Here is an 11653-nt window from a genome sequence, read left to right as displayed (position 1 = left end):
CACCTCCCCATGGACTGTGATCTAGTTAATAAGTGTCTTGATCTCATCCACGCCCTAGAAGGTGCTGGTGCCACGGTCCATTTCATGTGGATACCCTCTCATGTGGGTATCCCGTTAAATGAAAAAGCAGACCACCTTGGTCAGTGTGCCCTACAAGATGACACAGTGGACCCTGGCACTGAGTACACTCTGGGTTATGTTAAGAGTAGCATTAAGGACTTTGTACAAAGTAGCATTAGTGATCAGTTGGAGCTTTGTTGCCATAGGGGCAGTAGCACTAGTCTTCACTATGCACATGTCTCCCAGAGCTGTGCTTACACCTATGGGAGACACACTGCATCACATGACAGGGTGGCAATGAGGCTCAGATTAGGCTACAAATACTTTTGGGAAGTCAGTGCTTCTCCTGGTGTGTGCTGTGTGCTACACCAAGGGGACACACTCTGCGTCACTATATCATGGAATGTCCTCTCATTGCTAAATTTAGGCCACAAGGTCAGCATGACTTGTACAGCCTCATTGACCATCTCCTAGACTCTGCCACCCTCAGGGATATACTCAGGGAATATCCTCAGTTTGCTCCCAGACTGTAGGATGTCTTAGGCAATAAGGTGTGCAATATGTGTAATTATTTATTGAAATACTTGTATTCTTGCTGTGTATACTGTCCAGAGTTATTTTTGTGATACTTTAACCTTAAGTCTTTGCCCAGGGGGTGGGTGGCAAGGCCCATCCTCCTTTGTTGTAATTATTTATTAATTCAACAATAGATGTATGAATCAATCAATCAATCACCTTCTCGTTTATATACCATTTCCTTATCCTGTCTCCTAGAATTCTCCAAAAAAATGCCTTATTTTCTCTTCTGACCTTTCATTATTTTTTTCCCTTACTGCTGCTGCCAGTTCATTGTATCTCTTCCTTTCTTCCTCATTTCTATTTTTCTTTATATAGATATCCTTGCAGCCTTCTGTTTCTCTTAGTTTTGTTGTTCTATATAATATTTCTTCTGTTGCTGCTTGTGATTTTAGTAGTATTTTAATTGGTCTCGATTTTCCTTCTCGATATGGTCCCATTCTGTTTATTTCTTCTACTTCCTCTTCCAAGTTCTGCGTATCTTCGTGTGTGTGTGTGTGTGTGTGTGTGTGTGTGTGTGTGTGTGTCATTCACCTCGGTTGTCTGCTGGTCACCCAGCCAACCTTCCCCATTACGGAGCGAGCTCAGAGCTCATAGACTGATCTTCGGGTAGGACTGAGACCACAACGCACTCCACACACCTGGAAAGCGAGGCCACAACTCGAGTTACATCCCATACCTATTTACTGCTAGGTGAATAGGGGCTACACATTAAGAGGCGTGCCCATTTGCCTCACCGCTTTCCGGGACTCGAACCCGGACCCTATCAATTGTGAGTCGAGCATGTTAACCACTACACTACGTGGTGTGTGAGTGAGTGAGACAGACAGACAGGGAGGAAATATACTCGCACAAATACAACTGATGACAGAAAGGCAAAGTCCACCATGTCCTGCAAACATTTATCAACAAGAGTATCTCCAAACATAGGATCTTTTCCTCATAAAACAGCCAGAAATGAATACAATACATAAAGATATGATAGTTCATGTTACTATCGTGGTTCATGTCAATAATGAATACAATCAATACAATTCAATGCCCACATGGTATAAACAAAAAATAAATAAATAAAACACAAATGATGCTTGCTTCAGGCTGAGTTTACCTGCCATCTTCCTCAGTGTTGAGCTCTTTACGGTAACATGACAGGTGTGATCCCCTTCTCTTCAATGACTATCCCCACTTCGGATCTTCAGTACTGTTCCCCCTCACACACTGACCATCCTTGGTCTGTCATTTACCAACAACCTAAACTGGAAACTATATATATCATCTGTAGCTAAAACAGGTAATATGAACTCAATGGTTGCTCTGAGTCAATTCCACCAGTTTTCCTCATCCCTCACTGTAAACCTGTCCTATGGTTAATTCTTTCGGCTCTATAAGGAGACTGGCGACTTACGTGGGCCTTTTTTCTTTATATTTTTGTTGCCTTTGCCAGTACTCCTCTCTTTTCCAAAAAAAATAAAGAAAAAACTAATATTGGGCTTATCATTATCATCATTATTATTATCATTATTATTATTATTATTATTATTATCAAACTATGTATCATGTAGATCTTGTGTAATTATGAAATTGTCTTAAGAGAAATAAAGCAATATTTTATGAGTCTTGCTTTTTATTTTACATTTTATTTACTTTGCATTTTGTCCTTGAATGAGTAAAAGAGAAAAAGCCAGGTGACTTGAAAAACAAAGAAAATTCAAGGGAAATTATAAAAAAAAGAAAGGTAGGAATGAGAAGATGAATTTAAACAAAGAAAGACGAGAGAAAGATAATAAAGACCATAAATAAATAAATAAATACACGTTGAAATACGTCAAGAAAATGCGAAAATAGAAATAACAACGAAAAACTAAAGATGATAAATAACGTAATTAGAGAGAGAGAGAGAGAGTTAATAATTTTAGACAGCGAAACATAAGAGAGGGTCTTCTGTTGGTGAGGATATCAAGGAGCGAATGGTGCTTAGTGGTAGTTAATTAACTCTTGTTAAGTTTCAGGTACTCAACACCCGAAACTTATGATATGCTGCTGTCTGGAACTGTATCAAGACGTATTTTTGCCCCAGAATTGTAGACAGCGAAGCATAAGAGAGGAGGGTGTTCTGTTGGTGAAGATATCAATGAGCGAATGGTGCTTAATGATTGGTAGTTAGCTTGTGTTAAGAAGTTCCAGCTACTCAATACCTAAACTTATGATATGCTGTCTGGAAATTAAGACGTCTTTTTGCCTTGAATTGTAGACAGCGAGATATAAGAGAGGGTGTTCTGTTGGCGAGGACATCAAGGAGCGAATAGGTGAACGGTGGTTAGTGGTAGTTAGCTCGTTAATTACCGGGCTATATTCAACACCCAATCTTATGAAAAGCTGTGAGGAACTGTATCTAAGAGGTCTTTTTGCCTAGAATTCTGGACAGCGAAGCATAAGAGAGGGTGTTCTGTTTCGGAAGATATTAAGGAGCGAATGAACAAATGGTACATAATGGTAGTGGTAGTTATAAAGCTTGCTATATTTAACACCCAAACTTATTATATGCTGTCAGGAATTCTGCAAGATGTCTTTTTGCCTAGAATTGTTTGTAGACAGCGAAACATAAGAGAGAGTGTTCTACTGAAGATATCAAGGAGCTAATGAATGAATGGTAGGTAGGTACTTAGTGGTGGTTAGCTCGCTAATTACCGCTAAACTCCACACCCAATCTTATGAGAAACTGTCTGGAACGTGTTAAAAACGTCTTTTTACCTAGAATTCTGGATAGTGAAGCATAAGAGAGGGTGTTCTGTTTGGGAAGATATCAGGGAGTGAATGAATTAAACGGGTCTACGTATTTAGTTACTACTACGCTTCACATGTATGGGGACTCCACAGTCTCCACTCATACTGCTCTCCTAGACAGGATAGAATCAGAACCATTTCGTCTTATTAACTCCTCTCCTCTAACTGACGTACTCATCAGCTTCTATAATCGCCGCAATGTGGCATTTCTTCTTATTTTCTACCGCTATTTTCAAGCAGACTGCATGACTCAACTCCTACCCCCCACACACACACACACACACACACACACACACACACACACACACACACATGTGAATGTGCAAATTCATACATACATATATACTACGTAGTATAGTTACATACAAACAGTACGTAATAGCCTACAAATGTATGAATACATCGCTGAATATGTAAGCATATAATCAAATCACAACCTCAATAAGGATAAGAAAAAGAACAATCTACATTACGTATTGATTTATCTTTCAGAAATAACCTCGAACGCGAGGGCATTGTGTGCTCTGCGCACTAGTCCGTAAAGTTGAATCTGGTATCATATTGTTCTTGAGATGCGTCAACACGCTTATCGCAGAGATTACACTACTCTTGTAAAGATGGTGTGTGATGGTGCTAGGGACGTAGACATCACCAGTGTGGGTGGCTGAAAGTGGTAAAGTGTGTGTTGTGTGTGTACTGTACTCCTTTACCATAACGGTGACGTGGCTAGTTGTGCAATGTGCGGCGCTCAGCAGTCCCAGGATAAGCATACATTAATGCATATTTTGTGAGACGTGTATTCCAGATAGGTGTGGCACCAGTGTTCATCTAAATAATAGATCTTATTTCAAGTCCTTCACCGGTGAAACTCCAAAAGGGAGATACAGTAATGATCGTTATCACCAGTCAGAAACACTTCGTAGGCACATTGTTCGTGCGTGGACTGTATAACGCTATATCGCCACTCTAGTTACCTGTACCCTGATATTGAACTTTGCTCAATGTGTGTGTGTGTGTGTGTGTGTGTGTGTGTGTGTGTGTGTGTGTGTGTATATATATATATATATATATATATATATATATATATATATATATATATATATATATATATATATATATATATATATATATATATATATATATATATATATATATATATATATATATATATATATATATATATATATATATATATATATATATATATATATATATATATATATATATATATATATATATATATATATATATATATATATATATATATATACATACATACATACATACATACATTCATACATATAGGCATATATTCTCTCCAAAGAGTTAAGTAAGTGACCTGACGATGGGTGTGGAGAGTTCGGGCAGCGATGGTTGCGTAGGTGAGGCGAAGGAGACCGGGAGGCGCGTTACAGTGAATGATGGCCTGGTGCTCACTGGTGATTTGGAGGTGGAGACGAACAAAGGAGCAATTTTGTCATATGCCGCCGAATCGTCGCATACAGCCATTACTTCTAGCGGTGAGTAATTAATGATTTTCTCTCCAACCCACTACAGCGGTACTTACATTACAATAGTGACGGTTTAACCGAGGGCTCTGTATCATCAATGGGAAACAACGGACCTATCTATACCACACATGCCTTTTCTCGCATGCTGAACATATCCGGCGAAATAATTAAACTGCCACTTTTAAGAATTATATGTTTTTACGTTAGCAAATTTCACATAAACGTTTTTTTTTTTTTTATGGATGATGTCTCTAAATGAGAATCTTGACGTTAAGTAGTGGCTCATGCCATGAATTACTCTCAGACACAAGCAGCTGCTCGTGGTGGAATGCTAGAAACGCTTTGGGAGTGTTGATCTTCCTGGGACTGATGGTGGCGTTCCTACTCAGAGTGGCCCTCTCCATCACCATTGTGGCCATGGTGACCAGAAACGTGACCGTGACGCTGAACAACGACACCTGCCCAGTCACTGACGAGGATCTCAGCGATAGTTATGTAGTAAGTACTCAGATAAAAGTAATGAGCATCTTTTGAGTCATATACTTTACCAACCCAGTGTGTGTGTGTGTGTGTGTGTGTGTGTGTGTGTGTGTGTGTGTGTGTGTGTGTGTGTGCAGCGAGCTCAGTGCAAGCAAATCTTATCTAGAAGTCTAGTTTTTTTTTTTTTGTGTGGAGAGAGAGGGAGGAATGTGGTTGAGTAATTTCTTTTCCATTCTGACACTGTTATTACTTGTTACTTTCAGCAAGGTGAATTTGCCTGGGACGACCAAACACAATCGATTATTTTGGGTGCTTTCTTCTACGGCTACACGGCAACAAACTTCATCGGGGGTCGCGCGGCGGAATACCTTGGGGGGCGCCTCATGTTCGGCCTGGGCATTGTCATTCCCTCCATCCTGACGCTGTTCTCACCTTTGTGTATTTATACTTCGCCAAATCTGTTCATTGCCCTCAGAGTGTTGGAGGGACTGACGCAGGTGTGGCTATACACTCTTAGTTTTGTTTGAAATATCGTAGTTTCTCTCTCTCTCTCTCTCTCTCTCTCTCTCTCTCTCTCTCTCTCTCTCTCTCTCTCTCTCTCGCTCCATTTCTGTATCTCCTGATCCCTCTTCCTTCTATTTGCTTCCTTCCTTCCCCCCATCTTTCAAATAGCAACTCTTTTTTTGTAATATCATCGAAATTCTAACCATCTTCCAACTCCCATGACCTTTAAGTGATACTGTACCTGTAAGGGATATAACAAGGGTGACGTAGACAAAATTCTTATTTAGTCATCAGGATAGAACAGGAAATATGTTCAAGCTTGTAAAATTTATTAAAAACAAGAGTTAGGAAAGAATTACGAGTAGATGAATGGAAAAGACTGAGTAATAAGACTATTAGTGCTGAGTCATTAGGAAGCTTTAAAAGATGACCGGACAAATTTATGGATGGGGATGAAAGTGAAAAAATAGGAAGGTGTATTTCATAGGGAACGCTTCGGCCTGATAGAATCCTGCAGCTTCCATTATATTTTTACGTTCTTTAATGTATTTGTACGAACGTCCCTTATCCACAGGGGATGGTGTTTCCCTCGGTGCACTTGATGATTGCAGCCTGGATCCCGCCCAAGGACAAAGCCAAATACTCCAGCTTTGTGATATCAGGTGACACCATCCTCGCTTACCTGTCACCATCACATTTCAGGGTAGCCACATGAAACCACACATTCAAACATCTTGGTATCTTATCTCGACCACTTATGGGAGTGGAGACTCATTAGAGGCGATTGCATATTATCAAAGTTTTTTTTTTCATGATTTTGGCGATTTCGTCTGATTTCGTATCACCAGTGGAGAAAAACCAATTGAAACCGTGGGCTTTTAAATATCTATGAGAGAACAGGACTTTTAACCCCTTTAGTACCTTGACACGTCTTCATATTTATTCAGGTTACTATTAGGCGATTCTATATAGCTTCAGAATCTCATGTGGTGTTTGAAATAGTGAAGCTTTGGATCATTAACCTCCTGACCTCCATAGAACCTTGCTGGTGTAAATAAAATCGTCTATAGTCATACGCAGAACTCGGTAGAAATGTTTCCCAGTAATGAAGGGGTTAAAAGATGTATCTAGTCATTGGAGAGGGTGAAGGAATTACCGTCTAGGAGATATGCTAATGTTTGAGGGGAGAGAACCGAAATACAACTGGTTTCCGACTTTTTTTCCTTTGATGAAATTATGACAAAACCGTTGCAGGTTCGAATTTTGGAACGGTGCTGGCAATGTCAGTGGGTGGCTGGCTCTGCAACACCACCTTCTTGGGCGGGTGGCCTTCCGTCTTCTACATATTTGGAGGTTTGGGTGTTGATTTGGGGAATTCTGTGGTTTCTCTTTGCACACGACCTTCCGGAGCACCACCCGAAGATCTCCCGCTCAGAACTGCAGTACATCTTGGATCACCGCTACTACGTCAAGAGAGACAAGGTGATGGGTGGTGGCTTATGGGTGGTGGGTGATGGGTGATGATGAAAGTTGGGTTGTGGATGATGGGTGATGGATGTGCTGGTTAGTAGCCAGGTGAACGAGATGGATGTGATGCGTCATATTTCAACATAAGTGTTTTAAAGGGACACTACAGTAATACCGTATTCCCCCGGCAGGTGGAGGCCATTCCCTGGCAACACATCGTGACGTCAGTTCCGTTTTGGGCCATCATGGCGGCAAGTTTCTGTGATAACTTCAGCTTCTATACTCTCCTAACAGAACTTCCCACATACTTTAGCAATATGTTGCACTTCGATATAGCTAGTGTGAGCATACAGTACATACACAAAGTTCGACAATGTTAGTAAAGTAAAACAAGTATCTTAAGGCACCAAACAATGCATGATTTCATCACCATTCAGAAGGACAGTGCTATACTAGAATCGATCCCTCAAATAGAACTGCACCAAAAGAACTGATTATTATGGTAGGATATTTGCATTTTCCATTTCTCATTACTGAAATCTCGGACTTGATAGCGAACATAGCGAACAAATAATAGTACTAATAAAGAGAGGCGAGACACACGAAAAAAAAAGAAAGAAAGGAAATGCACAACTGGAGTCAGAAAGTCGGGCAGGCGTACTGTAGTGGCATGGCTTGTATCAGGTGTGTGTCTTCAGGGAAAGTTTTGTAATCAGGGACAAAGGAATCACTTACTGTATTACAAGTTAACTACTCATCAGCAGTGCAAGTTATTTTCCTTTACTATATTATGCTTATTTTTCAGCTAATTTATCTTCTCTTTGAATCGAAGAAAGAGAGCAGTTCCTCATTCATTTCTTAAACTACAATGTCCATTAGAGTGAATATGTACGTGTGCTATTAATGTACTGTTCATTAATTTGTTCATTCATTCAGATATTTCGAAAGGCTCAATCTCCAGCTTAATTCTTGCGATTCCATAGAGAGAGAGAGAGAGAGAGAGAGAGAGAGAGAGAGAGAGAGAGAGAGAGAGAGAGACGGTACACAGTTCCTTTCCACAGAATGGGTTACGCTCGGCCCTGCCATACGCCATCCAATGTGTGACATCTGTGCTGTGGGGCATCTTTATAAACGCCTTGCACTCCAGAAATTACGTCTCCCTCGGGATGGTTCGAAAGTTGTCAACATCGATAGGTGAGCAGAAAAAAAAAAAACAAATACATATATATATATATATATATATATATATATATATAGTATATATATATATATATATATATATATATATATATATATATATATATATATATATATATATATATATATATATATATATATATATATATATATATATTGAATGAACGTACTCCTCGGTCCGTACTTTTAATGCTCAGGTTTTCTTATCAGAATAATTCTAAAAGTAAATATATGAATCTAAAAATGAATAAATAAAAAGATAAATAAACAAGTAATAATAAGTCAAGTTCTCGTGGGTGTTTTTTTCTCATTAATTGTGTAAAATCCTTGTTAAATAATCACTAGAATCTTGAAAACACCTTTGAGAATCCCAGTTATCCGCACTAAGCTTGGCTCAAAAGTTCGAGATAAGACGATGGAAGGACTGATTGAGAATGTGGACCTTCGTTCTGCCAGGAAGGTTAAATGACGTTGCATGTGGAGAGAACCTGGATGGATGACCGCCTGGAAACGCATCATCTTGTCATTTCGAAACAACACCGCCACCGCCACCAACAACAACAAAACAATAATAATCATGAATTTCCAAATATTTAGTACAACACTCTATCTTACGCTTTCCTTTCCGTGGGCAGCCCTGTACGTGTCGGCTGCTGGGTTGGTGGCAATGATATGGGTTGAGTGCGATCCTGTGTGGGCCATCATAGTCATGTGCTTGTCGGTGAGCGCCACAGGACCCATCAACAGCGGCTCCGCTTTATCCGAACAGGACATCGCCCCAAACTTTGCCGGCACGCTCAAGGGCCTCACCAACACCCTGGGCTCTGCCACGGGCTTTCTCGCGCCGGCCGTGACAGGAGCCATTATCAAAAACAATGTGAGTTCATTCACTGTCATCCCATTACTTGCATGTGTATTCAGAAACGCCTTCCCTCTCACTACGACAATTTTCCAAGGCCACAGACACAAGTAGCCGAGTTTTTGAGACAGTTTCTCCTTTTAAAAACTAAAGATCTTGCCAATTTATCACTGGAACCATGGAAATATCCTTAAAAATACGAGTATCTTCAACTGGACCCTTTAGAAAGCAGTGGTGGTGAGAGAGCAAAGCATTTCTGAATACGGGCCTTACTGATGTGCCAATGGCTGTGGAGTGACGGTGCTGTGATGTGACGGTGGGGTGATGCTGCTGTGATGTGACGGTGGGGTGATGGTGCTGTGATGTGACGGTGGGGTGATGCTGCTGTGATGTGACGGTGGGGTGACGGTGCTGTGATGTGACGGTGGGGTGACGGTGATGTGATGTGACGGTGGGGTGATGCTGCTGTGATGTGACGTTGGGGTGATGCTGCTGTGATGTGACGGTGGGGTGACGGTGCTGTGATGTGACGATGGGGTGATGGTGCTGTGATGTGACGGTGGGATGATGGTGCTGTGATGTGACGGTGGGGTGATGGTGCTGTGATGTGACGTTGGGGTGATGGTGCTGTGATGTGACGGTGGGGTGATGGTGCTGTGATGTGACGGTGGGGTGACGGTGTGTGATGTGACGGTGGGGTGATGGTGCTGTGATGTGACGGTGGGGTGATGGTGCTGTGATGTGACGTTGGGGTGATGGTGCTGTGATGTGACGGTGGGGTGACGGTGCTGTGATGTGACGGTGATCTAGACGGTGATGTGATGTGACGGTGGGGTACATTTGATAACACTGAATAAATTCTAACGTGACTTGACGTGACTGACCTCAACGAAATTACATATAACTTTTCTTACAGGCGATACAGAATTTCAGAAATAATTTGCAAGTTACATTTCTGTGTCTGCTTGTACCAGATGCACGTATAAGGCGAACTGAATAAGGTGTTTGAACATTTCTTCAGTGAGTCTTGTTATGACACGTAATACTTGTTTCCTCTTGATGTTTTCAGCAAACTCTGAAGGCGTGGAACACTGTTTTCATCATTTCTGCTTCATTCAACGTGTTCTTCTGCTCCATCTTTGTCATCTTCGGAACAGCGAAGGTTCAGTCCTGGAATTACCCGCAGCCACGCGGACACGTCATCGTTAGTACGATTCCCAATATACAATAAAAAAAAAAAAAGCAACTCCGTATACTATTTGAGTTTCCTCGAGCGCTGCCCTAGTATAATGAACAAATGGCAAGGTAGTACTGTCAACTCAAATCCATACAATTCACACAGTCAATCCTCGCACATTTTCTCGCCTGGTACTTGTCTCCTTTTCCTTTCACAATCCTACCCGAAGATCGGTCTATGAGCTCTGAGCTCGCTCCGTAATGGGGAAGACTGGCTGGGTGACCAGCAGACGACCGAGGTGAATTGCACACACACACACACACACACACACACACACACACACACACACACACACACCATCTCCTCAGAGGTTCTCCTTCATTCTGGCGTCACTGTGTCTTGTTTGTTTAATCTCTTTTCAAAATAATGTTTATATACAAAAATTTATATTCTTGCCTGCTTGTTGTGAGAGACTGATATATTTCAAATAGGGTGGCTCACAACATTTGTTCTTGATAATGGCACTCGCTCTTATTGCCGAAGGGGGTGTAGCTCAGTGGTAGAGCATTCGACTGCAGATCGAGAGGTCCCCGGTTCAAACCCGGGCGCCCCCTAAGCTTTTATCTTTTTTTTCTTAAATATTCCTGAACGGGTGTGACGCGTCAAGACAGAGACAAACATAAGCCTCGGTAATAACAATGCTCTTTGTAAAGCCTAGACTTGTATATGAAAGTTGATGGTTATGTAAGACAACAAGAATACAGAATATCACACTTGACTCTATAGCTTTTGACAAAGAGCAACACTACATCAGGGACGACTTACCAGGGTTCTGATGTGGCTTCTTGCCAGTGATCCCGTGCTGACCACAACCAGCCACGCCTCACTCTGCCGCTTACACACGGCTACACTCATTGCCGTCTTGTAGGGAACAACTGTTCTTGTAATGTAGTGTGTGTGTGTGTGTGTGTGTGTGTGTGTGTGTGTGTGTGTGTGTGTGTGTGTGTGTGTGTGTATTTTGAAAGCTTCATTACAAAT

At 41.2% G+C, this 11653-nt stretch overlaps 1 protein-coding gene and 1 non-coding gene across 2 annotated transcripts; both read left to right on the top strand.

Annotated features, from left to right (window-relative positions):
- Positions 1–4023: 4023 nt before the first annotated feature.
- On the top strand, positions 4024–10688 carry LOC123520572 (sialin-like). Its single transcript, XM_045282958.1, is given in 11 exon segments — positions 4024–4098; positions 4745–4940; positions 5236–5429; positions 5675–5908; positions 6490–6577; positions 7170–7279; positions 7281–7397; positions 7574–7723; positions 8444–8576; positions 9215–9456; positions 10508–10688. Coding segments are annotated over 10 exon segments (1605 nt in total). The 5' UTR covers positions 4024–4098; positions 4745–4765; the 3' UTR covers positions 10670–10688.
- Positions 10689–11157: 469 nt separating this feature from the next.
- Trnac-gca lies at positions 11158–11229 on the top strand. Its single transcript has one exon. It is a non-coding gene; the product is annotated as a tRNA-Cys (tRNA).
- Positions 11230–11653: the final 424 nt, after the last annotated feature.

This window comes from Portunus trituberculatus, chromosome 47 (assembly GCF_017591435.1).
Source record: "Portunus trituberculatus isolate SZX2019 chromosome 47, ASM1759143v1, whole genome shotgun sequence".
Classification (NCBI taxonomy): Eukaryota; Metazoa; Arthropoda; class Malacostraca; order Decapoda; family Portunidae; genus Portunus; species Portunus trituberculatus.
The sequence above is the reverse complement of the archived record's forward strand: the minus strand, read 5'-3'. Positions and strand labels throughout refer to the sequence as shown.